This window comes from Syngnathus floridae, chromosome 14, assembly GCF_059516105.1.
Source record: "Syngnathus floridae isolate MCC-2025c chromosome 14, RoL_Sflo_1.0, whole genome shotgun sequence".
NCBI lineage: Eukaryota > Metazoa > Chordata > Actinopteri > Syngnathiformes > Syngnathidae > Syngnathus > Syngnathus floridae.
The window spans coordinates 6,926,742-6,947,474 of NC_142426.1; the positions used below are offsets into that span (position 1 = coordinate 6,926,742).

Genomic DNA, 20,733 nt, shown 5'->3' on the forward strand with positions numbered 1-20,733 from the left:
GGGCAGCTCGTACATAATTTAATAATTTTCTGCTTCCCTTTTTGCTTCACATGAGCATCCCACAATACTTGATAAAGAATTTGCTCCCAAAGCTCACCTTCAACGGGCTCTTTGTCTGCATTGGTGTAGGTGAGGTGTGAAGTGATGCCCAAGGAGCAGCCGACGGCACAGGATTTGATGCAGGACGACTTAAGCAGCAGAGGATCCCACGTGGAACGGTTCCTCAGTCCCACCATCTTCTCAGGTCAGGGTACCAACACCTCTGAACGCAAACATGTGCATTATGAATGAACCACAATTTCCAGAAGATAAACCAAACAATATATAATCATTTTGAAACTATGCAATATGCATGTCAGATATTTTTTTACATGTACAAAGGACATGTAACTCCTTTTCCTCAGCTGCTTAGCAACCAGTAGTTTTGTGTGAGAAGCTCTGTCAATCATTAACACTGCAGGTCAACACTCACTAATGTCTCACGTATAACGACGGGTAACCTGTATGCATGTCCACAGCCGCGGACGCACTCGTCCTTCACGTCACGATGACGACGGAAGCGAACATACCAACCAAAAGTGCGTGCAATAATTCTGCCTGACTTTTAGTATAGCATATCAGTGAGAGTGTGTATCGATGACACGGGTTCATGTGTGTGTGTGTTTGCTGTGGTCCAAGTAATGGGCTTTTTCACGTCTAGCTTTCAAACAAGATCAACAGCCTCCATCTGGCTACTGTTCTCTCACCTCGTAACAAGCAAACAAATGCCTGCTTTGCTCAAGTAAGGCTAAATGAAACACACCTAATTGGCTAGTTCATCAAATCACTCAAATTTTTTTTTTCCAATTTCATTGAGCAGAAAATGTGTGCTGAGATAACAATTTTTGAACAGATATTATTTATAGATAAATAGATTTATAGATTTTTTTTCCTCTGTCTTTTCTTGACAATATAGTGGTCCTGGGCAAATACAGCAATGTGGCAAAGTATATTAATATTTCAGGCTGTAATATAATACACTTATACATACATGAAATTATTTTTCATAATTATGAATGTCTCTGGAAAAAAAATACATAGATGACATCTGACATAAAGTAGTCCACAAAATACTAAAAACAGATGTAAAGTTCCGCACATTCCAAAACTACAATCAATAAAGTATGTAAGTCAAAATAAATCAATAAATAAATAATGCACGGATACTCACTGTGCTGTTCAATATTGAGTATAACGATATGCTGCTGTGTCCGGCCACTGCATCCCGACGCACATCTGCTTCCAGCTTTGTCACCTTTTACCACTATAACTTCACCAAGACACTTTGGAATGGATTCCTAACATATGAAAGTTTGACACCTTTCTCCCAATATGTGAGCCAAAATTCAGACCAGCACGCAACATGACATTTTTCTTCCCTTACCTGCTCAGATCAACACCGCAGAGATGATCGGCAGCCTCTCCACGGCGAGACCCGCCACTTGGCCGGAGGCGAACACACGACGAGGCAAAGTGAGGCACAGCCTGCTTCTCATCCAGACAATTGGCTGTGATGGTGGCAGCACCATAATTCACGACTAATGGCCTGGACCGAGAGAGAGAGGGAGGGGGAGAGAGTGAGAGGTGGAGTAGGAATCAGTCAGAGAGATGCTGCAGGCGACTGGAGGTGAGCAAAGAAGCTGCATAACAAGCACTAAACTACACTACTCATGCTTTATCCTTATTTTTGTCTCTCGGCATTGTGTGAAGTTTAGAAAACATATTTTAAAAACCGTCAACTTGTTATTGAAGTGCAATTTTTAGGGGGAATTTGAAACCTAAATAATTTGTTTGTGATAAAAGAACCAGTAAAATAATTGAAAATTGAAAACAAGATGAACATAGTACAACTATTTGAACAGAAAGTATTTTTTGCCTCTAAATTTTTGCTGTTGAGGTAACTCAACTCAATTCAACTTGAATTGAAAGAACACTTTAAAAACAAACTGCAGTAAAAAAACTGTTGGGTTTAAAAAAAAAAACATTTTGGGTTACTGAATTATTGGCTCAAAAAGTGACTGACTACCAATTGAAAAAATCGGGTTATTCGTTTAACCAGATTTCTTGGGTGATATGAATAACCCAACTAGTGGAAGGTCCAAATGTGATTTTTTTTTTTGGATAGTTTACTGAATAGCTTCATTGTGTGGCAGAGAGCCTGCAGGTGTGTGACTAGATAAAAGTCAATCCAAAGCACCTTACTTTGAAAGACTGTGACTCCAATTTGGTAGGATAGACAGCAGACACATATATTTTGTTTCATATAAAAAGATTGGAAAAATATCCTCGCGTTGCCAGTGTGTGAGGAGAACAGCACATTCCAACATTATGACACTAGATGTCAGCCTTCTCTTACTGGCCGACCTGCATTTTTTTTTTTTTTTTCACACATTGAGGTTTAAGGGTTCCAAAATATACAGTTTGGCTGTCCAAATGCAAATTCAGTTCATGATAATAAAAGATATGCCACCAACAAATATGAATTCTGAGCAGGGGAGCCAGATTAAATTTGGAATTACATCACCCATAATCTGGAATCTTATTTTGGCGGTCAGATAATACCAAAGTAAAGAACCTAATCCTACATAACTAGGACGACATTTTACACCTGACCAAAGGCAACGCTGGAGTTTCCATGCATATTATATAAACATCCATCCATTTTGATAACTTGGTAGCATCATTAACTCGTGCACATTTAAAGACAGTTGATGACCCAATAGAGGTCTGTGCAGACAAGTTGCTTTGACAATCGTCGGGGGCTTTAAGTGTCCGTCTGCGAGAAGCACTTCTTCTCCCTTGTGTAGCCCACTGACCTAGATTTCAATTGTTTTCCCCCTGAGACAATGGCTGAAAATGGTTTCATAACCGAAGACAATATCGGGGTGTTATTCAACACGATTGTTGTCAAGGTCCTCCTCAATATGCAGCATTGTGTTGTTTCTTCTTCTCGGCCAGCAAGCCGGATGGTGATGCGTGTATCGCTGCTAGCCTGCCTAGCGTCACCTTCAAACACATTTATCATTTGTGATGCAAGAAATTTGCTGTATCACACTGATTCCTGTTTGTAACATTTTTCACCTTTACCTCAGCTATTCATATGTGCCGGATTGGCACGGAGAATCTCGTGAAATCGAGCCGTATCAAGAATGATGCCTTGGTTGAGTCTCTGTCCCAGCCAGGGGCGTAGTGAGAAATCTTTCAGTGGGGTGGCCAACATTTTACACATGACTGTGGGCCTATCTATAATTTTTGTTTGCTGGTCAAAGCAAAAAAAAATGGCTCCTATCTTAAGAATACAAAAGACTCAACAGGTTTTTTCTGTAACACCGTTAGAAAATATCGTCCGGCGCCGATTCCCACTTGAGGGATGAACAGAAGAATCATCGCACATCAAAGCAAACGGAGGGAGGGAAAGGAGGAAAAGAAAGAGTGCCGCTTGTTTGTCCCACGGCGTTCCCGCTCTGCCCCGCCTGAGACCGCTTTCACATCTCGGGGGCCATTGTGCTACACGGGTGCACGGAGGGGGCTGGGGGGGCCTTGCACACAACCAGACAACAAAACTCGGACGGGGATGAAATGTCTGTTTGTTTTTTTACGCCACTTCCAAAGTCATAGTTTTGTTGACAGGGCCGCTGTGGGAGACTTTTTATTTTTAATTATATTTGACAAAGCAAATTTCTGATATCTGAATAATTGGACTATTTATTTTGAAATATCTTTCATGAATAAAATACGTTTTTATTACTCCCTTAATGAGAGAGAGAAACATCTGGGGGGAAATTTTTAATTTAAACTTTTTTGGGGGAATTCAGCTCAATGAGCATTTAAAGGATTCGTTTTTTTACTATGAATTTTTATTATGAAATGAATTAAGCATGAAGCGCTAGGTTGTCAAAGTCATTTTTGTCGCCGGCCATATCGTTATTACATGAAACATGATTGACGATCATTGATAAACATTGATCGATATGACTTGACGGTCCAAATCTGGAGTTCAACCTCTGCTGTAAAGCTTTCGGCTGTGCAAATTTTTTACTCGCAAGTCAAATCACAAAAAAGTGAAAATGAGTAAAAACACCCAGTGTCTGTTTGTTGCGTGCAACAGCAAAGATGAAAAGAAAATGTTTGACTTAATGTTCTTGAGCACTCGCGTCCTGTATTTTTATATAACAAAAGCAGAGTTCAGCAGAGAAAGACAAAAGTGATGTGAACTGACAATATTTTAATGGGCGGGATAAAAGAGTGTAAGTGATCAATGGAGGCGGCGGCCAAGTGATGCCCGGGGGACGCCTTTGATGCGGGCGTCCTCAGAGGGACGCCGGGGTACAATGCCCTCTTTGAGAGGCACGGAGAATGGCAGACACTCCCCCCCCTCCCCCTCGGCCTCCCTCACCCCCTCCCTCCCCCTCTGATAGCCGAGCTCACGCCGCGTCCCGTCACTTGGTGCTACATTCCTCCCCTCCATTTTCACATCAGCCCATATCCTTATCGCTCTAACTTTCTCCCGCTTCCTCTCCCATTAATTCATTCAAACAACACCCCCTTGCCTGCCGCCCGGCCAATCGGTCCGCCTTTGCCCCGTCACCCCCCCCCCCTCCCCTTCCCTCCCCTCCCCGTGCGTCTCCTTTCACAGAACCAAACCTCTTTGTGATGTCCGGCCTTGGCAAGTTGCGCCCGATTTGCTGTCACAGTCTTAATGAATTCATCTGTTTGTGTATTGGCCCTGCATGGGAGCATCTCTCCCCTCCCCTCCCTTGGCCCTTTCCTCTCCTCCCCCATTCTGGTGTCCTCCTGGAGACTCTATATATACTGGGGAGCAATCAGGAGCCACTTATTGTTCCTCCACCAAAAATTTACAGACAGATGCCCTGCGTCACGGACAATCAGGAGGAGGGAGAAAGCCTTTTGCAGAGGAGACACCAACCTGGACACGGTCAGGCCAGCATCATCTCGGCATTCTCTCCGGTATCGCCAAGTGTCTCTCGGATGCCGGACACCATGCTGGTACTCTTATCGTTGCTGTTCGCCGGCTTGGGCTGCTTACCGGCTGCTCCAGCGGGCAGAGAAGTCTACAGGATGCCCCAGAGTGCACTCAAAGGTAAACACAGCTCGTTAGATGTGTGTCTTGAGATATTCGACCTTTCTTGATCAGCATGAGTGAAATGTTAAGTTTGTAACCGAGAGCACGGATTCATTATTTGTAGTAAAGTCCAATCAATTTATTCACTACCAACACAATGGAATTTTGACGTCAATGGCGGTGAACGAGTTAAGCGAAAAGTGATATCTGATCAAGCTTTGGTAACAGCAATGACATGATAATGGGTGAAGCTTTGTGAGTTTCAAATTGCCCGTCCGTGCCCCCCCTGGGTCCGTCCATCCATGCCAGCCAGCCTCTGCCCGCCCGCTCAGCGTCGGCCCTCTAATGAAGTACTTCAATCAGCATCTCTGTTGTTAGTGTCCTTCCTGTGATGTTGTCGGGTGCAAAGGGGGGGGAGCTGGGGGCTCGGCGGCCCGATTGAAGCGTGGAAAGTGTCGGCGGCGCATTGAGCGTGAGCGAGCCTACCCACACGCTGCCAACCAGCTCAAAGTGCAGCATGAGAAGAAAAAAGGGGGCTTGCAAATTTTCAGTTTAGACTCATCAGTAGATGATGGATGAAACTTGCTGGATTTATTCAAATTTGAGCTTCAATTCCTACTTTTGCAGCTCTGTCCGATCGTGGCACAGTGGTCCTAGAGGCAGCCATGAGCAGCGCCCTGTCCGCTCTGGACCGAGCATCGTCCGAGAGGAGTCGGGCGGAGGCGGGCTGCAGGGGCTGTGCTCCCTGCTTGTTTCAGGACTGCGGGCAGCCCTCTGGATCTTGCAGTAAGAATCGCCATTCACGTCATCATCTCCCGCGAACGACTCATTAACGCCGACTCTCCAATCTCCAGCTTCTCCCGCCAACGCCTTGGCAGAACCCAGCTGCGATGTCATCAGCAAAGCGCAGAAGCTTCAAGATGAAGGCGAGCGGAGTTGGGCCCTGAGCCAGGCCTGCGCTTTCTACCAACGCCGCTGTCAAGTCGGCAATTTGGACAAAGAGAGCTGCATCCGAATCATGGGTGAGAGTTGCAGCGCCCGCGTCCTCCAGTGCAGCTTGCTTAACACAATGCAGAACCTGGAACCCGCCACTCAGAGCCATGTGCAGGGTGAGGGAATACATACTTCTGAAAATAATTTCGGTAGATTCATTTTAGATGATTCCGCTTTCAAGGCGCAAATTGGCGAGTTGAATTCATGACGCTCCCTGATGACCGTCTATGTCTACGCCCGCAGCCGTGTGTGGTCAGAGGTCATCGTCGACGCATAACGTAACCCAGCCTCGTTCCAGAATCGTGGGTGGGTCCCCTGCACCGCCGGGGAGCTGGCCCTGGTTAGTCAATCTGCAGCTCGATGGGGGCTTGATGTGTGGAGGAGTTCTAGTGGAGAGCTCCTGGGTGGTCACTGCAGCACACTGTTTCGCTGGGTAAGATTTTACTTCAGGAAAAATGTCATCATCATTACTTTACGTGAAATCTGGGCCTGTTTTAATGGCACATTAACATACCATGTACTGGATCAGACCTTCACCACGATTCTTCATCTGCACAGGAGCCGCAGCGAAAGCTACTGGACGGCCGTAGTGGGCGAGTTTGACATCACCAAGGCCGACCCCGACGAGCAGGTTCTCAAAGTCAACCGCATCATCCCTCACCCTAAGGTAGCCTAGCATACATTGCTAAAAGTAAAACATTCATTGAATTAAGCCGGATGAATAAGAATATCCACAAGCATCCCTCAAGTCACGTCTTAAATGTCTTACAGTTCAACCCAAAGACGTTTAACAACGATATCGCCCTGGTGGAGTTAACATCTCCAGTGGTTCTGTCTGAGCGGGTCACCCCTGTGTGTCTGCCCTCTGGGATGGAGCCCCCTACTGGTAGCCCTTGTCTGGTGGCAGGCTGGGGTTCCCTCTATGAAGGTGCGTATGATGACGACTTTCACGTGTCTTCCAGAGAGTAACGATGCTTGTTATCTATGTAGATGGACCATCTGCTGACATTGTAATGGAGGCCAAAGTTCCTCTACTGCCTCAGAACACGTGTAAGAACGCGCTGGGCAAAGAGCTGGTCACCAACACCATGCTGTGTGCCGGCTATCTATCAGGAGGGATCGACTCCTGCCAGGTGGGTGCTGCAAAACTGCTTGGAGAGCTGGCAGATGTTTATTTTGGTGTGACTCCAATATAGGGTGACTCCGGAGGTCCGCTGATCTACCAGGACAGAATTTCCGGTCGCTTCCAGCTTCACGGTATCACGTCCTGGGGAGATGGATGCGGGGAGAAGGGCAAGCCTGGAGTTTATACCCGCGTGTCTGCTTTTTCTGACTGGATTCAAGTTGAAATCCAAAGTAAGTTTGAGGAACAATTCAACAAGAGTAAATATTGTAATATTGACACATCTGTTTGTGACTGCTTCTCAGAATCATTTGGCAGCAGGGAACCCACATGCCCGGAACTTCTAAAAACTACAGAAATGACAGAGGAGGAGCAAAGGTCAGAGTTCAGCACTCTGTGTCGCTTCTACACACTCACCTGCCCTCCTGGCCAGCCGAGCAACGTTTGCAGCCGAATGGCCGAGGACAAATGTCTCACACGTTTCAAGAAATGTCGTACGTAGCATTCTTCAAAAATGCACAAGTTTTTTTTTTCATATTATTATTATTAATTTATTTATCTGTGATCTTCCCCCCCTCTTACTATCTTGCGCGTAGAGCTACGTTCCTTCCTGCAGACTCTGCTGGACCTGCTCCAGAGTGCTGAAGACTACATCAGAGACAAAGTGGACTTAACCTTCTTCACCCAGACGCTCCCTCAACTGGTCGAACACATCTACAGCACGGCTTTTTCTCACAGCAGAGACAAGAGAGAGGTGGAGATGAAAGGTACAAACAGTCCCAGCACCTTGAGAACGTCAACGGAAAATTTTATAGACAATGTTTCCAACAGTCACTGCAAAATAGAACAGCAACAGGTGTGTTATTCATTGCAGAGCAGCAAGGTGGCGCCGTGACACCAATGGAGCAAGGTTCCTCTTCAGTTCCTCCAGCTTTGTTCAAGGCGTTAGGCCCTTCGGTAGAGGACTGGGAGAATTACTTGGTAACCATCGCTGACAACATGGAGACACAGCCCAATGACACCACACAGGAAGAAAAAATGTTCTTACAGGTACCAAAATGTCGAAAACTGATTGACATGAATTAATTAAAAAGGCAAATAATTGTATTTCATTCTTTTTTCAAACATGGGAGCTAATCCATATTTATTAATTTTTGCTTCTAGGCAGGGGACTACTCGGTCCTCCAGCTTGAGAAGGAATACCGAAATATTATCTCAGCGTTACGCTCCAAACTTGACTCCAAAACGGCTCCGCCCACCCTCCGCTTGGATCCATCTTATCTCCAGGACCGTCCTCCTCTTCTTCCAACATCTTCCGCAGGGCTGCAAAGCAACACTGGTCCTTTCGCTTCCCTCAAATCTCAGAAGCCTTGGTCGCTTCTAACGGCACTAATGACCGGCATTGAGGAATTGCGGACACCGAGCGATGAGACACAAAAGGAAGCATTTGACCCTTCACCTGATGCCACGTGGGACAAACCGCTTGTGTCAGCATCAACTACAGTTCTCCCGATGATTACGGGAGAGCTCGCAAAGACCACATCTCAGCCTCAGATCGTGCACGCTGGTCATCCTTTCAATCGTCACAGAAGACAAAGAAGCCTTCTTCATAAGAGACAGACACCCGGTCCCGGTGGCAAAGGTAAGCCCGCTCCGACAGCTCGTAGCGTTACGGTGGCAGTCCATCCATCGCTCTAAAATGTTTGGATCCTTCTCATAGTTTGTCCCGGTGTTCGAGAGACTTCACAACGAGTCAGTCAAGTGAGAGACTCGTACCACTGGGTGCTGAGTATCCCAAACAAGAACCTCCGTATGAGCTTCCAAGAGGTATTTCCTTCTTCACCACGATAAAATTCAGAAGCACTAATGTTACGTAGTGGGACAAATTAATGGTCGGTTATCACCTTGATTCATTGGGATTCACTCTTTTCAGGTCTTAGTCGATCTGAGCTCCAAGAACGATCGAGGACTTTATCAAGCAAGGCTCAGAGCTGTCATAGGAGGACGACCTCTGACCTTCTACAGTCTCGTAGGCCTGGAAAATGAATCATTTTACCGCAGCGTGCCAAGGATCATCTCTTTAGCGCTGGAGGCCCTGAAGACTTAACGTCCTCGGAAGCGTAAGAAGAAAAATGGAGGGGCCACCTTTGGTCCTCGTGGTGGGACTCAAACAGTTGTTTCCTACTGTGGAGAGGATCCTGGAGGAAAAAACTATGAATGTATCCATCCAGCTGTCAAGCAGCTCTCACAACAGCCTTGTCTAACTTATGAATCTGTACAAACTCTAAGTTATTCTATTCTCCATATTGCCACAAAGTCTTTTGCAAAGGTTGAACCTCTTGTGAAGGACACGGACTGTCTATAATGTTCATATCTTATTTATTTTTATAGAGAAAATCATTTGTATTTTTGTAAAAGCAAAAAAATAAATACAGTATGAGTGACGTGTGTATGTATACGTTTATTAACATCATGGCATTTGAGGCTTGTCGTTCCAGAGCAAATGTTGGATGCTTGTGTGAGTGGAGGCGGGGCCAAGTTGCATCCTGCACCTGAGCACTGATTGGCTGGTACTGTGACCCCACAATGAACCCAACCTACCAACCATTAAGAGTAAGCCTTAACGTCAACAGAGCAGCTGCTGTGAACATTTCTCCTATCCACCTTGTTCCAGGATAAGATTCCAAATCATTATCCAAATTGTAAAACTGTCAAAATGATCCCAAGAAGCATTCAAGTGGCTCAGCTTCTAATTTCAATCAAGTTGAGGACAGCCGCTTAAACACACCCGACAAATACTCCCGACATTTTGAAAACATTTTGGAGATGTCTGGGAAGTGTGTCGTTTGTTTGTGACGCACGGGCTGATATCTGATAGTGAGTGGTCAATGTGCCAGCAGCATAACCCAATCTTCACAAAGCCTGATCAGCCTTCATAGATGCTGCCTGCAAATGAGCCAGACTTAGCATCTGTTCACCTTTGTTCTTTTGTTTTACACTTCTATCGCTCCTCATTCATTTTTTTTTTAATTTGCTTACTAAAGACTCAGTGTTGACTCCAATGATAAATTTGTCCATAACCTATTTTATTCGCTTAAGAAGTCTGACTGGCAAAAGGTTGTGTGTGTGTGCATGTGTGTGTGTATTGTTGTGACAGCTGACAATGCAGCACTGGAATTAAAGTTCAGCTTGTGCTGGGAAACACACCCCCACACACACAAGCCACAAAACCAGCAGGTCCATTAAGTGTTGGGCATGTGTTTCTGCGTTCATAAAGTTTTGTCAGAGCAGAACATCAACAACACACACACGTGCAGATGGCTTCTCTTCTCTCTGTGTCATTTCTCCTGAGGATATTTACGATTTCTACCACAGGTAAGAGCACGTTTGCTGTGAATGTGCTTCGATTTCCTCAGTCTGTGCTGTGTGTGTTTGTGAGCAGCGTTCGCCCTCAACCTCGAAGGAGAACTTTTCAAGGACTTAATGAAAGGCTATAACAAGAAGGTGCGGCCCGTCGAGAACAGCGGCGATGTCACTCAGGTGACAGTCAAGATGACCCTTACCAACCTCATCTCCCTGGTGAGGAAGCTTCTGAATGGGATCTTGACGAGCATAGCGACAGATGATACAAGAATGATAAATAATTCTCGTTTCAGAATGAAAAGGAGGAGGCCCTGATGACTAGCGTTTGGATCGAAATGGTAATCTGCATCAGATTGACTTTGAAAACTATTTACAAACTTTTTTGAGATTGGAGCGCTGTATATCGACACAAAAAAAATTGTAAAAACAGTGGTCCGACACATGTAGACAATGTCACAATACTCAGAGGCATATATTATTTATCCTCCACAAAAAACTCTTCTTCATTTGTGTCTGCATGACTGTATTATACTGACCTCTAGTGGTCAAGACAGGCACACCTGAAGAAGCAGCACAATAAATTGAATTGAAGCATGATCTCAATTTTCTTTTCTCCTCGCAGCAATGGTGCGACTACAGACTCAGATGGGACCAGCCACCTCGATCCGCTTTATACAAGAACATCACTTGGGAGCTCCGTGTCCCCTCCAAGATAATCTGGCTCCCTGATGTCATCCTGGAGAACAAGTCAGACATTCGAGCAAATCTCTCGTAAGCATGTTAAGTGTTCATATGAACATTTCCCCAAACTTATGTGCAGTGTGGATGGCCAATTTGAAGTGGCGCTGTATTCCAACGCGTTGGTGTCTCCTAACGGCTGCGTCTACTGGTTGCCTCCTGCCATCTACCGCAGCGCCTGTGCCATCACTGTCAACTATTTCCCCTTCGACTGGCAGAACTGCACAATGGTCTTCCGGTGGGTCTAACGATTGATTACTGGTGTTTGAATCATTTTCTCTCACTAATAAAATTGTACATGCTATAGGCTACATTAATAATGGCAAAAGTTTTGAAGTGATCCATCTTGGTCTCATATTTTTAATATCACAAAAAGACAAGCATATGTGAACATACAGATATTTTTTTTGATACATTTGTGAGATATTATGCCGACCATGTCAAATTGATATACCGTATTTTCCGCACTATAAGGCGCAACTAAAAACCTCCAATTTTCTCAAAAGCCGACAGTGCACCTTATAATCAGGTGCGCCTTATATATGGACCAATATTGAGCCACTACAGCAGGCGTGTCCAAAGTCCGGCCTGCGGGCCAAAAGTATATATCTTATATATGGACAAAGTTTTAAAATGGGCCATTCATTGAAGGTGCGCCTTATAATCTGGTGCGCCTTATATATGGACAAAGTTTTAAAATGGGCCATTCATTGAAGGTGCGCCTTATAATCCGGTGCGCCTTATAGTGCGGAAAATACGGTACTGGAAGAAATCTACATGAGATAAATTATAAAATCTACATAGTGTGTCTGGACTACAAAAATACTGTCTTTGTGTATGTTTTGTCTGTTTCTGAGAAAGAAGCAAAACACAAAGAAAAAAAGTTAGAAGTTAGGTTCCTTCTAAAAAAAAAACTATTCTAGACTTATGACTCCAGTTTTCTAGAATCCTGGCTCCAAGCTGCATGTTCCCACGTCAGCTTGTCTTTGTGCTGAAATAGACCTTGCGGTGTCCAAACCCGAGACAAAAGTACCATTCAAAGTCGCTTTTCATGTTGCTGTCCTGTGAAAGGAAATAAATGTTTGTTTTCCATTGTGCTGGCAGACCATATCTCTTGTCTTTGTGTGCAGCTCCCAGACCTACAGCGCCAATGAGATTGAACTTGTTCTAAAAAAGGAGAACAACCAAACTCTGGAGTGGGTTGACATTGACCCTGAGGCTTTCACGGGTACGACGCACATATCACGAATCGTCACACTACATGCTGTCGTTCACGTTTTTGAGTCCACATTCACTTCTCATTGCCGTGACAACGTGGTCAGCAAAGAACAGCTTGGTAGAGCTGCGTGACACAAAAAAAAAAAAACAACACTGTCTACAAAATGAAGAAATAAATAAATGAATGAATAAATAAATATATAAATATGTAGTTAAATGATTCAATAAAGTTGATTTAAAATTTCTAAAAATGGTTTTTGGCCCATTTGACTTTCCCTAGAAAATGGAGAATGGGCCATCAAACACAGGCCAGCAAAGAAGGTGATCAACAGCCAGTTTACCAAAGACGACCTGGAATACCAAGAGTTGATCTTCTTCCTCATCATCCAGAGAAAGCCCCTCTTCTACATCATTAATATCATCGCACCATGTGTGCTCTTTTCTTCTCTCTGCCTGCTTGTTTACTTCCTACCCGCCAAAGGTGTTTCTTTTTCGTCAATCTTCAGATTCCAAAGTTGACACATAAGCTTAGCATTGCTTCTTTTGCAGCCGGTGGCCAGAAGTGCACCATGTCCATTGCCACTCTTCTGGGCCAGACCGTGTTCCTCTTCCTCATTGCTCGAAAGGTTCCAGAGACGTCCAAGGCGGTTCCTCTTATTGGAAAGTAAGTCTGAACTTGAAAGATTTTTCTTTTTTCCGCTCTACAACGACCTTCTTCCACCGCAGGTATCTGATGTTTGTGATGTCGGTGACCACCGTTGTGGTGATGAACTGCGTGGTGGTTCTCAATGTTTCGCTGAGAACACCAAGCACTCACCTGATGTCAGACCAAGTGAGAAAGGTAAGCTCCTTAAATTATTGACTCTGATAAAACACATTTCCCTTTCTTTGTTGGAGGGTAGCAAAGAAAGGATGGACCCTTCATGGCTTCAGATCACCTTGTATCTCGCTTTCAGATCTTTCTGAACGTTCTGCCTCGGCTGTTGAGGATGCAAATGCAGCCCTGGACACCCGATCACGACGCCTCCGCTGAACCCGACAAAGGTGACGGCGGAGTCGACGAAAGGAACGAAGTACATCCGGCCCCGTGCCGGCGCCGCAGCTCCATGACGCTCATCAACAAGGCGGAGGACTATATCCTGAGAACAGCTCGGACCGAACTCATGTTTGCTCGACTCAAAGAGAGAAATGGACTGATGAAGTCAGTCCTCGAAACATTGGGTAAGTATAGACGATAGGTCTCATTATGAGGAGCGATGATACTCAGGTTTGCTTTGTATTTACTAGAAAAAGGCCCAGACGAGGGAACCGCCGAGCGACTCAGTCTAAGTTTGGCTAAAGCTGCCCCGGAACTCAAACAGTGCGTCGCTTCGTGTAAACGCATCGCAGAGACGACAAAGCAACAAAACACCTATCAAAACGTAAACGACTCACAATCTTTGTTGTAGTTTGCCGAGTAATGATCTCGTTGTTCCTCTCAGGAGAATGACGAGTGGATTCGGGTCGCCCGGGTTATGGACCGGGTCTGCTTCATTGTCATGGCTTTGCTTTTTTTTGTCGGCACCATCGCCATCTTCCTGTTGGGTCACTTCAACCAGCCGCCTTCTTCACCCTTCCCGGGGGATCCAAAGAAGTACCTTCCCATGACAGAAAATCTCACAAGTCTACCTGATACCAGGCCAGTAGAAGACCTGCTGGGTTGAAGCAGATCACCTCATGATTATTCTTTCAGGATTCAAACTTCAGTTGTAGTCACTGGATGTGAAAAAATATATGATTTTTCTGGTGATGGAAAGCTCCACGGTTGTCATCCAGGAACCCTGTTTTATGTTTTACATAACATTTTATGACAAACGAAATGTTCCTTAAAAATTTGGAAAAATCGCATTCTGTTTGTCGATGTTGATTTTATTTTTAGACGTTCTTCTCATTATATTTCATACACTGCCTGGCTTGATTTGTGCCAACTTTATTTTCGGTGTCCAACCTGCCACCTTGGGTACGACCAACAAACACAGACTTAGAGCCCCCCCCCTTCCAGGACTTCAATTACACGGCCGAATGCTGCCTTTAGACCCCAACAAAAGGCAGATCCGGCCGGTTGTCATGGCAACAGAGGCGGGTGAGAAGCTCTCTAGACACACAGTCACTAAGCCAAACATTACTACGTGAATATTGGCACACAGAGCGAACAAACCCAACCCGCTCTTCACATCATGGACACACACACTTTGGTTCAGCTCACTCTTACATTACAAGGATGGGGGCCTGACGAGTGAAGGTAAGCAAAGAACTTTTAAAAACTATTTTACGACACCCATTTACTTTTAATGATCACGTCGCAGTTTAATGTCTGGATCTAGAATTTACAATGCCATAAACGTCATTAACGAGTGTTGTAATGTCAACAAAGTGATCTCGGGCCTTAACGAAACAGTGAAGATGAACTCGACGGGTTTTTGTGATTCTTTCTACGTGATTTCGTTTTTGACTTTGATACATCTTAGGTCTTGCTACCATGTCCACCGTGACGAATCAACCTCTTCCCTACGGCCAACTGGAACGAGAGAATCACATCCGCGTTATTTTCCGAGCCTTCCAGAACAAATGCAGTCCTGTGTGCGAGTGCCAACCTCACCCACACGGATGCAAAGCTCCTCAAATGTCAGGTGAGCAGGTTCCGGGTGTGCTGAGGAGCGAGGATGGCGCGGGAGGCTCCTCCAACTCTTTGAGTGTGCTGGATGATGTCAGTCAGTTTCATATCACTGCCAGACCGCAACTTGAGGGTGAGCTCTGTCTTCTTGGACCAAACGTATATTTGTAGATCCGCTCCCAAATGATTTGCTTCTACTTGTAGGTCCGCAGTGTGTTCCTCAGAGGATCTACAGCATTGCCACGGGTGCCAGCAGGTCCCAGTTGTTTGTGGCGGTGGAAGGTACTATTGCGCAATCTGACCTACATTATTTTTCAAAAGTTTCCTTTGTTTTAAAATGTCATTAATTTTTTTCTTTATAAATGTAAATCAATTTAAATGTCATCAATGTACATTTTTTGAGTCATTTTCATGAACTATATCTCCATGTGTTTCCTTCCTTGTTTTCAGAGAGTTCCTGCGTGTGCCTTCAGTGTTGTGGTCCAGCTCGATCCTGCTCCTTGCAGGGCTTCGACCAGCAGGGCCACCAGGTTTTCTTCTTGGACAGACCTCTCAGGGTGGATGCCTGCTGCCTTGGCTGTTGCCTGATGGAAATAAGCGCCTACACGGGCCAGAAGCAGCTCATCGGCACCGTGTGTCAAAGGTCGGCCACACCCGAGCATCCCAAATTATCTTTTGCATTAAAAAGAATGAAGATTATTAAGAGTATTTTTATTTCTTTAAATGGGTAATGAGGAACATCTACTGTGATTAGATTTTAGCCACGACAACACCTGCGGCCTTTTTCTTTCACATGTAGGAACGAAGCCTTTAAGCCTTTTGTGCTCATTGTGAGACACTTATCTCAACTTTCCCAGACTGCACGTGTCACATGCTCTTTTTTTCCACTCCCAGAGCAAGAAATAGCACAGAGAGGTCTAAAGAAGCACTAAGCAGCTGTTTGCTTGGAGCCTCAATTGACAGCACCCAAGCAGCGTGAGCGGGAAGGAATGCCGCATCCTTCCTAATGGGGAAAGTTCACTAATGGCAACACCGAAATAATCCGTTTGTCCCACGCGAGACCTAACCAATAGAGTCGAGTGCACAAATAATTTGTAGCATAAGAATAGCAACAAAGAACAACAACAAAGAAAATCAGACATAAATGCACGGATGCTCTTGGGCGCCCCCTAACGGTCGGGGCTCAAGGAGGCGCTTCGAGAATAACACCGGCTAGCTTTGGATGTGAATTTTAGAGTTTTCCAGAAGCAACGCCGGATGTCTAATTGAGACAAAGCTGGCGAAGTTTTGGATGATCTACTTGGTATGAAAATTCCCTCCGTTGTGCCGTAATAAAAGCCTGTCCCAGTTTGAACTCCTGTGACAGCGAGCAAACAATTTTGGTGCTGCGGAATCATGACAGCTGAAAATGGGAGCAATCAAGCATCAAGGCCGGCTTGGCGGTTGCCAGGTTGCTCGCTGCAGGAGATTCTATCGTTCCAGTGGTGGGAGAGAGAGAGGTCATGGCCAGAAAGGGCCGAAACACTATCACAAGTGATAAGTGTGTGTTTGTGGTCCTGTTTTGCCAGGTGGAGCATGTTCACGCCTCTCTTCGAAGTCAAAGACTCCCACGGAACGTGTGCCGTCCGAATTCAAGGCCCATGCTGCCCAATTCGATGCTTGTCAAATCAGCAATTCCAGGTATTGCTCACTTTCCAGAAACACCTATTTTTACCAAAAAGCCACATCTATTGTTTTTTTTTTTAGATTGTCTCCAATTTTGGTGAGGACATCGGTACCATATGGAAGAAATGGCCCGGGTTTCACCAAGAGCATAACATGGACCATGAATATTTTGGGATGGAAGGTAAGGAGATTAGATGAATGTACACGTGTGTTTTAAATCAATGACATGAGCATTTATGATTTTATTGAAATGTTTCAGTGCCACTTGACATGGATTCACAAACTAAACTGTTGCTACTGGCAGCCACATTCTTACTGGTAAGGGACGCTCATTTGGCTCAATTTCCTTGATTGGGTATGAGGAACATTAAAGGTCAATTAACTAATTACTAATTACAAACGAAAAAAAAATTCCGAACTGGTTTCAGAACGGAATTAGGTTTCATCAAACCCGAAAGGGTCACTAATGCTGCTGTTGTTTTTCTCTTTTTGCAGAATTACATGTTTTTTGAGATGAGCTGAAGGACGATAACTTACAGGTAAAATTTTCAAATTCATTTGACTGAACTAGATATTATTATAACAATCACTTCTGTTTTTACCAACATTGACATTCTTTATTCTTAATTTTATTTTGCCGAGGCCATGGAAAACATCTTCTGGACTGCTTTGAGGAAATTCTAGTCCAATTTTATTTCTGATATATAAATTTTATTTTTTACAATACTCTTCTCTGTGGTGTTAAATGTACAAGATATTTTTATTTTCAATTTACAGTGGCTTTAAAAGCATTGAAGTATTCAAGGCAGACGCTTTATGAGCAGCAGCTGCATATTTATTGCTTTTCATCCATTTCACGTACATCCAACTTGCATCTTCCCCAATCGTCACCACCAAACAAAGGTGGCGTTACAGTTTTCCCAATAGAAAAATTGGAAAAAAAAACAAAAAAACTTCACACTCATGATATAAAATGATAAAAGCAGAAAATGTCCGTATTGTAAATGGTTGATGGCATTAAAGCACAGCCCATTTCCTTGGACTAGTTGAGAACAGCGTAGCAGTCCATTCGTAAGATTCCGAGTATGTGTAAGTGTGCCTCTTCCTCTCTTTCTGGAATTCTACTTCCAGGTCAGAGAAGGAGAATCCTGACTGATTCAATCTTCAGCAATCTGTCTTTACAGATAAATGATAACAGTAGAAAGTCAAGTCGGACAGAAGAATTGCAGTTAAAACACAGCACAGTATTACAAGAACTTCGACCACAAACCCTGTTTGAGTCCCGAGAGCGGTCGAGGAAGTCATGTGACGTGAACAATTAGAAAAAGGTTGATGAATTCAGCCAAGAACACTTTTTGTCAACAGCTTTTGAGCAAATAGCCGGACAATAGTCCGCTAAAATTCAACTTGCTACAAAAAAAGATTTAAAAAAAAAACAGTCTGAGACATCCGTTGTCTCTGGTTGACTAAAAATAATGCAAGTTTCTCTCTTCTGTTCAAAGGGCTTTCTGGTCGCACCCAAGCGGAGCCAAAGAAGGAGTGCTCTTTCCCGTCATTTGTTGCCCGGCCTTCGCTCGGTCAATCCACGCAGCGGGTTTCCTCCTCCCCACCCGGACACATGATCTGCCCTCTCCATCCACCACAGCGACGTGATATAAAAACACACCTGCAAACAAGGAGGCCACAAGCGTGCTTACATTGCTGGATTACAAAATCAGACAAAACGGTTGCCAACCTTGTAGAGGTGTGAGGTGGCAGGAGGGCTAACGTCCGCCGCTAGCATTCACCAGACCATGGAAGTCTTCCCATGCTCTGCAATGGAGCAACAGATCATTCCAGATTCACACCAATTGACCTCAACACAAACAGCCACGGACTACAAATTTCTCGACCTAAGTAAAAATTGATTTTGCATGATGTAAAAACAAAACATGAGGTGTTGATTGTAGTGTACGACTAACTTACATCAATGAAATTCCTTGAGGTGATTACAAATATTTCAGCTCCACCAAGTTCTACAATGTGTGCATGCATGCGTGTGTGTGGTAGAAGTCATAGAAAGTGATGCGAGACATACATACTTAATGCTGTCCGTGTGTTTCTTGTAGTCCATGATGGTGTTGGGGGGCAAGTTGAGGACCCGTCGGAGCGTATCTCTGATGCGGGACGTGGTGGATCGGTCGCTAGCTGTTTTGTTCCAGATGGAGATGATGTCCTCCTGGAAGGAGTTAGTACCAACCAAGGCATCCATGTCAAAAATGTTGTTTTTATCTACATTATTATGTTTTGGGTATATACCTGAAAGCGGACTGACACAACGGCGCCGCAGATTTCCTCGCCAACCATGAACTGCTCACCCAGCATAGCCAGGATCAGGTTTTCCCAGCAGCGGGACGCCAGGCCTTTCCGCAAACGGATGATCCACTTGCCGCCCATCTTGTTGGCATCATCCTCCCACATGGGTTTGATGCCTTCTTTGAAGAGATGGAAGTCACTGTGGCCCGTTAGGTCTCCTGGTCGAATCATGTGACTGTAGAAACGCCAGAACTGCTCCACCTTGGGGAAAATCAGCAAGATGAATCAATATGGGCCACCCCTGGTCCAGCTGTTTTGATGAGAACCTACATACCGAGGCAAAGCTGCCAATCTGTCTAATGTTCTGCTCGTAGCTCTGAGTGCTGGCCGGCCTCCCCGGGTTCCTTCTGGAGTACCAAAATGTGTAATTATACTGAAGAGGGTGCTCACCCGCCCCTGGAGTCACCATCTATGACAAAAAAAATGAAGATGACGGTAATGTGGTTGTAAACAGAGTTTCTCACAAGACGCTGCAAACGTACCTTTTTCTTTATCACGTTCTGGTCCTTGTCATCGTCTTCAATTTTTTCCTTCTCACCGTCTTTCGGTGAGCCTTGGTCCTGTTCGTGGTCACCGCTGTCATCATCTTTCAAACTGAAGTGAAAGGAAAAATACATTATACTTGTTTTCATCCTTCATGACCCTTCACCCTAACTTCTAGTCAGATCTCTTTAAGAAGTCTTCCTGCTGGTTCTACAGACACACCCAGGCATGCATGTATGTATCTTCACTCTATAATTTCTGCAATAAGCCAGAAGACCACACGTCTTGCATGTCTGCAGTATATATTGACACTTAAAGATTTTACTCAGTGTAAACTTCCTGAAATTACATGGTAAAAATCAGTATGAGTGGAAAATCCGCATAAATAAATATGTACACCTCTTTAAACTTCCCCATGGTCATTTTGACAGCTACCCGTGCGTTGTTTCAGGCCGCAATGGGCGATTCCGCATCCTTTCGCCAGCCATTCAACCACTACCACACCGGGGATCTGCGGCCTAAGCCTTCCTCCTGAGCTAAGCTAAAGCTAACAACATATGAATATCCCCGGGGTAATATGACATATGGTAACTTTTAGTGTCACAAAATATTTTGTACAGCAGCGTGGCACGATACCTCGCGCGGGTTTATTGGTGGTTACCATTGAACGCAAAAGCATGCTTTTCCCCAGACACGCCTCTCATTTTCCAAGCAATACTCATCTAAGTTGCTTTCAAGCTCCGAGTGGGAACTTCCACGACTGCAGACGATACACACATTGCCTTATGTACTCACGCATCAAATTTGTTGTTCATTATGTTCCTAATGGGAGTCTCGTGGGGCGACTGTGGTGAATTCCGCAGGAAGGGTGGCGCGCACGGTGCGTGGACGTGGACGCGCACGGCGTATCGCCGTGGGTTTCGTTGGTCGTTATGGCGCAAGTTGTGATTTAAATGCCAATATCAATCATTTTCAACTATTGTATTGTGACAATGCTTGGAGCGACATCAGATTTAGTTA

The 20,733-nt window shown here is 44.7% G+C and overlaps 5 protein-coding genes across 15 annotated transcripts in view; 3 read left to right on the forward strand and 2 right to left on the reverse strand.

Annotated features, from left to right (window-relative positions):
• Positions 1 to 1,588, reverse strand: part of vwa5b2 (von Willebrand factor A domain containing 5B2) — a 9,763-nt gene extending 8,175 nt beyond the window's left edge. For 3 of the 6 annotated variants that reach the window (XM_088395363.1, XM_088395362.1, XM_088395358.1), the window contains exons 1-3: positions 1,424 to 1,588; positions 1,211 to 1,337; positions 98 to 262 (exon numbers count right to left, since the gene is read on the reverse strand). In XM_088395363.1, the coding sequence (XP_088251489.1) occupies positions 98 to 236 (139 nt within the window). In that variant the 5' untranslated portion in view covers positions 237 to 262; positions 1,211 to 1,337; positions 1,424 to 1,588. Of the gene's footprint in view, positions 1 to 97; positions 263 to 1,210; positions 1,360 to 1,423 lie in introns of all 6 variants that reach the window. The other 3 variants (XM_088395360.1, XM_088395359.1, XM_088395361.1) reach the window with 3 other exon arrangements.
• Positions 1 to 9,682, forward strand: part of prss56 (serine protease 56) — a 16,669-nt gene extending 6,987 nt beyond the window's left edge. For 2 of the 3 annotated variants that reach the window (XM_088395370.1, XM_088395371.1), the window contains 16 exons: positions 130 to 244; positions 1,432 to 1,666; positions 4,902 to 5,140; positions 5,750 to 5,908; positions 5,977 to 6,231; positions 6,359 to 6,548; positions 6,674 to 6,782; positions 6,887 to 7,043; positions 7,106 to 7,248; positions 7,312 to 7,471; positions 7,544 to 7,732; positions 7,835 to 8,005; positions 8,113 to 8,288; positions 8,403 to 8,880; positions 8,959 to 9,065; positions 9,172 to 9,682. In XM_088395370.1, coding sequence (XP_088251496.1) covers positions 1,581 to 1,666; positions 4,902 to 5,140; positions 5,750 to 5,908; positions 5,977 to 6,231; positions 6,359 to 6,548; positions 6,674 to 6,782; positions 6,887 to 7,043; positions 7,106 to 7,248; positions 7,312 to 7,471; positions 7,544 to 7,732; positions 7,835 to 8,005; positions 8,113 to 8,288; positions 8,403 to 8,880; positions 8,959 to 9,065; positions 9,172 to 9,345 — 2,793 coding nt within the window. In that variant the 5' untranslated portion in view covers positions 130 to 244; positions 1,432 to 1,580 and the 3' untranslated portion in view covers positions 9,346 to 9,682. The remainder of the gene's footprint in view (positions 1 to 129; positions 245 to 1,431; positions 1,667 to 4,901; positions 5,141 to 5,749; positions 5,909 to 5,976; positions 6,232 to 6,358; positions 6,549 to 6,673; positions 6,783 to 6,886; positions 7,044 to 7,105; positions 7,249 to 7,311; positions 7,472 to 7,543; positions 7,733 to 7,834; positions 8,006 to 8,112; positions 8,289 to 8,402; positions 8,881 to 8,958; positions 9,066 to 9,171) is intronic. The other variant, XM_088395372.1, reaches the window with a different exon arrangement.
• Positions 9,683 to 10,465: 783 nt separating this feature from the next.
• On the forward strand, positions 10,466 to 14,444 carry chrng (cholinergic receptor, nicotinic, gamma). The gene is made up of 12 exons (XM_088397536.1): positions 10,466 to 10,613; positions 10,681 to 10,817; positions 10,895 to 10,939; positions 11,224 to 11,348; positions 11,422 to 11,577; positions 12,470 to 12,567; positions 12,838 to 13,038; positions 13,107 to 13,221; positions 13,284 to 13,398; positions 13,514 to 13,778; positions 13,845 to 13,978; positions 14,039 to 14,444. The coding sequence occupies exons 1-12, from the start codon at positions 10,556 to 10,558 to the stop codon at positions 14,258 to 14,260; spliced, it is 1,671 nt and encodes a 556-aa protein (XP_088253662.1). The 5' UTR covers positions 10,466 to 10,555; the 3' UTR covers positions 14,261 to 14,444.
• Positions 14,445 to 14,592: 148 nt separating this feature from the next.
• Positions 14,593 to 20,121, forward strand: LOC148387390 (phospholipid scramblase 2). The gene is made up of 9 exons (XM_088397539.1): positions 14,593 to 14,838; positions 15,065 to 15,343; positions 15,415 to 15,492; positions 15,661 to 15,853; positions 16,779 to 16,890; positions 16,957 to 17,056; positions 17,135 to 17,193; positions 17,371 to 17,414; positions 18,378 to 20,121. The coding sequence occupies exons 2-8, from the start codon at positions 15,076 to 15,078 to the stop codon at positions 17,395 to 17,397; spliced, it is 837 nt and encodes a 278-aa protein (XP_088253665.1). The 5' UTR covers positions 14,593 to 14,838; positions 15,065 to 15,075; the 3' UTR covers positions 17,398 to 17,414; positions 18,378 to 20,121.
• Positions 17,688 to 20,666, reverse strand: eif4e2 (eukaryotic translation initiation factor 4E family member 2). Of its 4 annotated transcripts, none has more exons than XM_088397541.1 (7): positions 20,509 to 20,666; positions 19,713 to 19,824; positions 19,505 to 19,639; positions 19,174 to 19,431; positions 18,957 to 19,093; positions 18,611 to 18,687; positions 17,688 to 18,541 (listed from the first exon to the last, which is right to left on the reverse strand). In XM_088397541.1, exons 1-6 carry the CDS (start codon positions 20,526 to 20,528, stop codon positions 18,639 to 18,641), a joined length of 711 nt encoding a protein of 236 aa, XP_088253667.1. In that variant the 5' UTR covers positions 20,529 to 20,666; the 3' UTR covers positions 17,688 to 18,541; positions 18,611 to 18,638. The 4 variants fall into 4 exon arrangements, 3 of the variants coding, with proteins under 3 accessions (XP_088253667.1, XP_088253668.1, XP_088253666.1); XM_088397542.1 differs by having other exon boundaries at positions 18,953 to 19,093; XR_015862872.1 differs by having other exon boundaries at positions 18,611 to 19,093.
• Between the last annotated feature and the right edge of the window lie 67 nt (positions 20,667 to 20,733).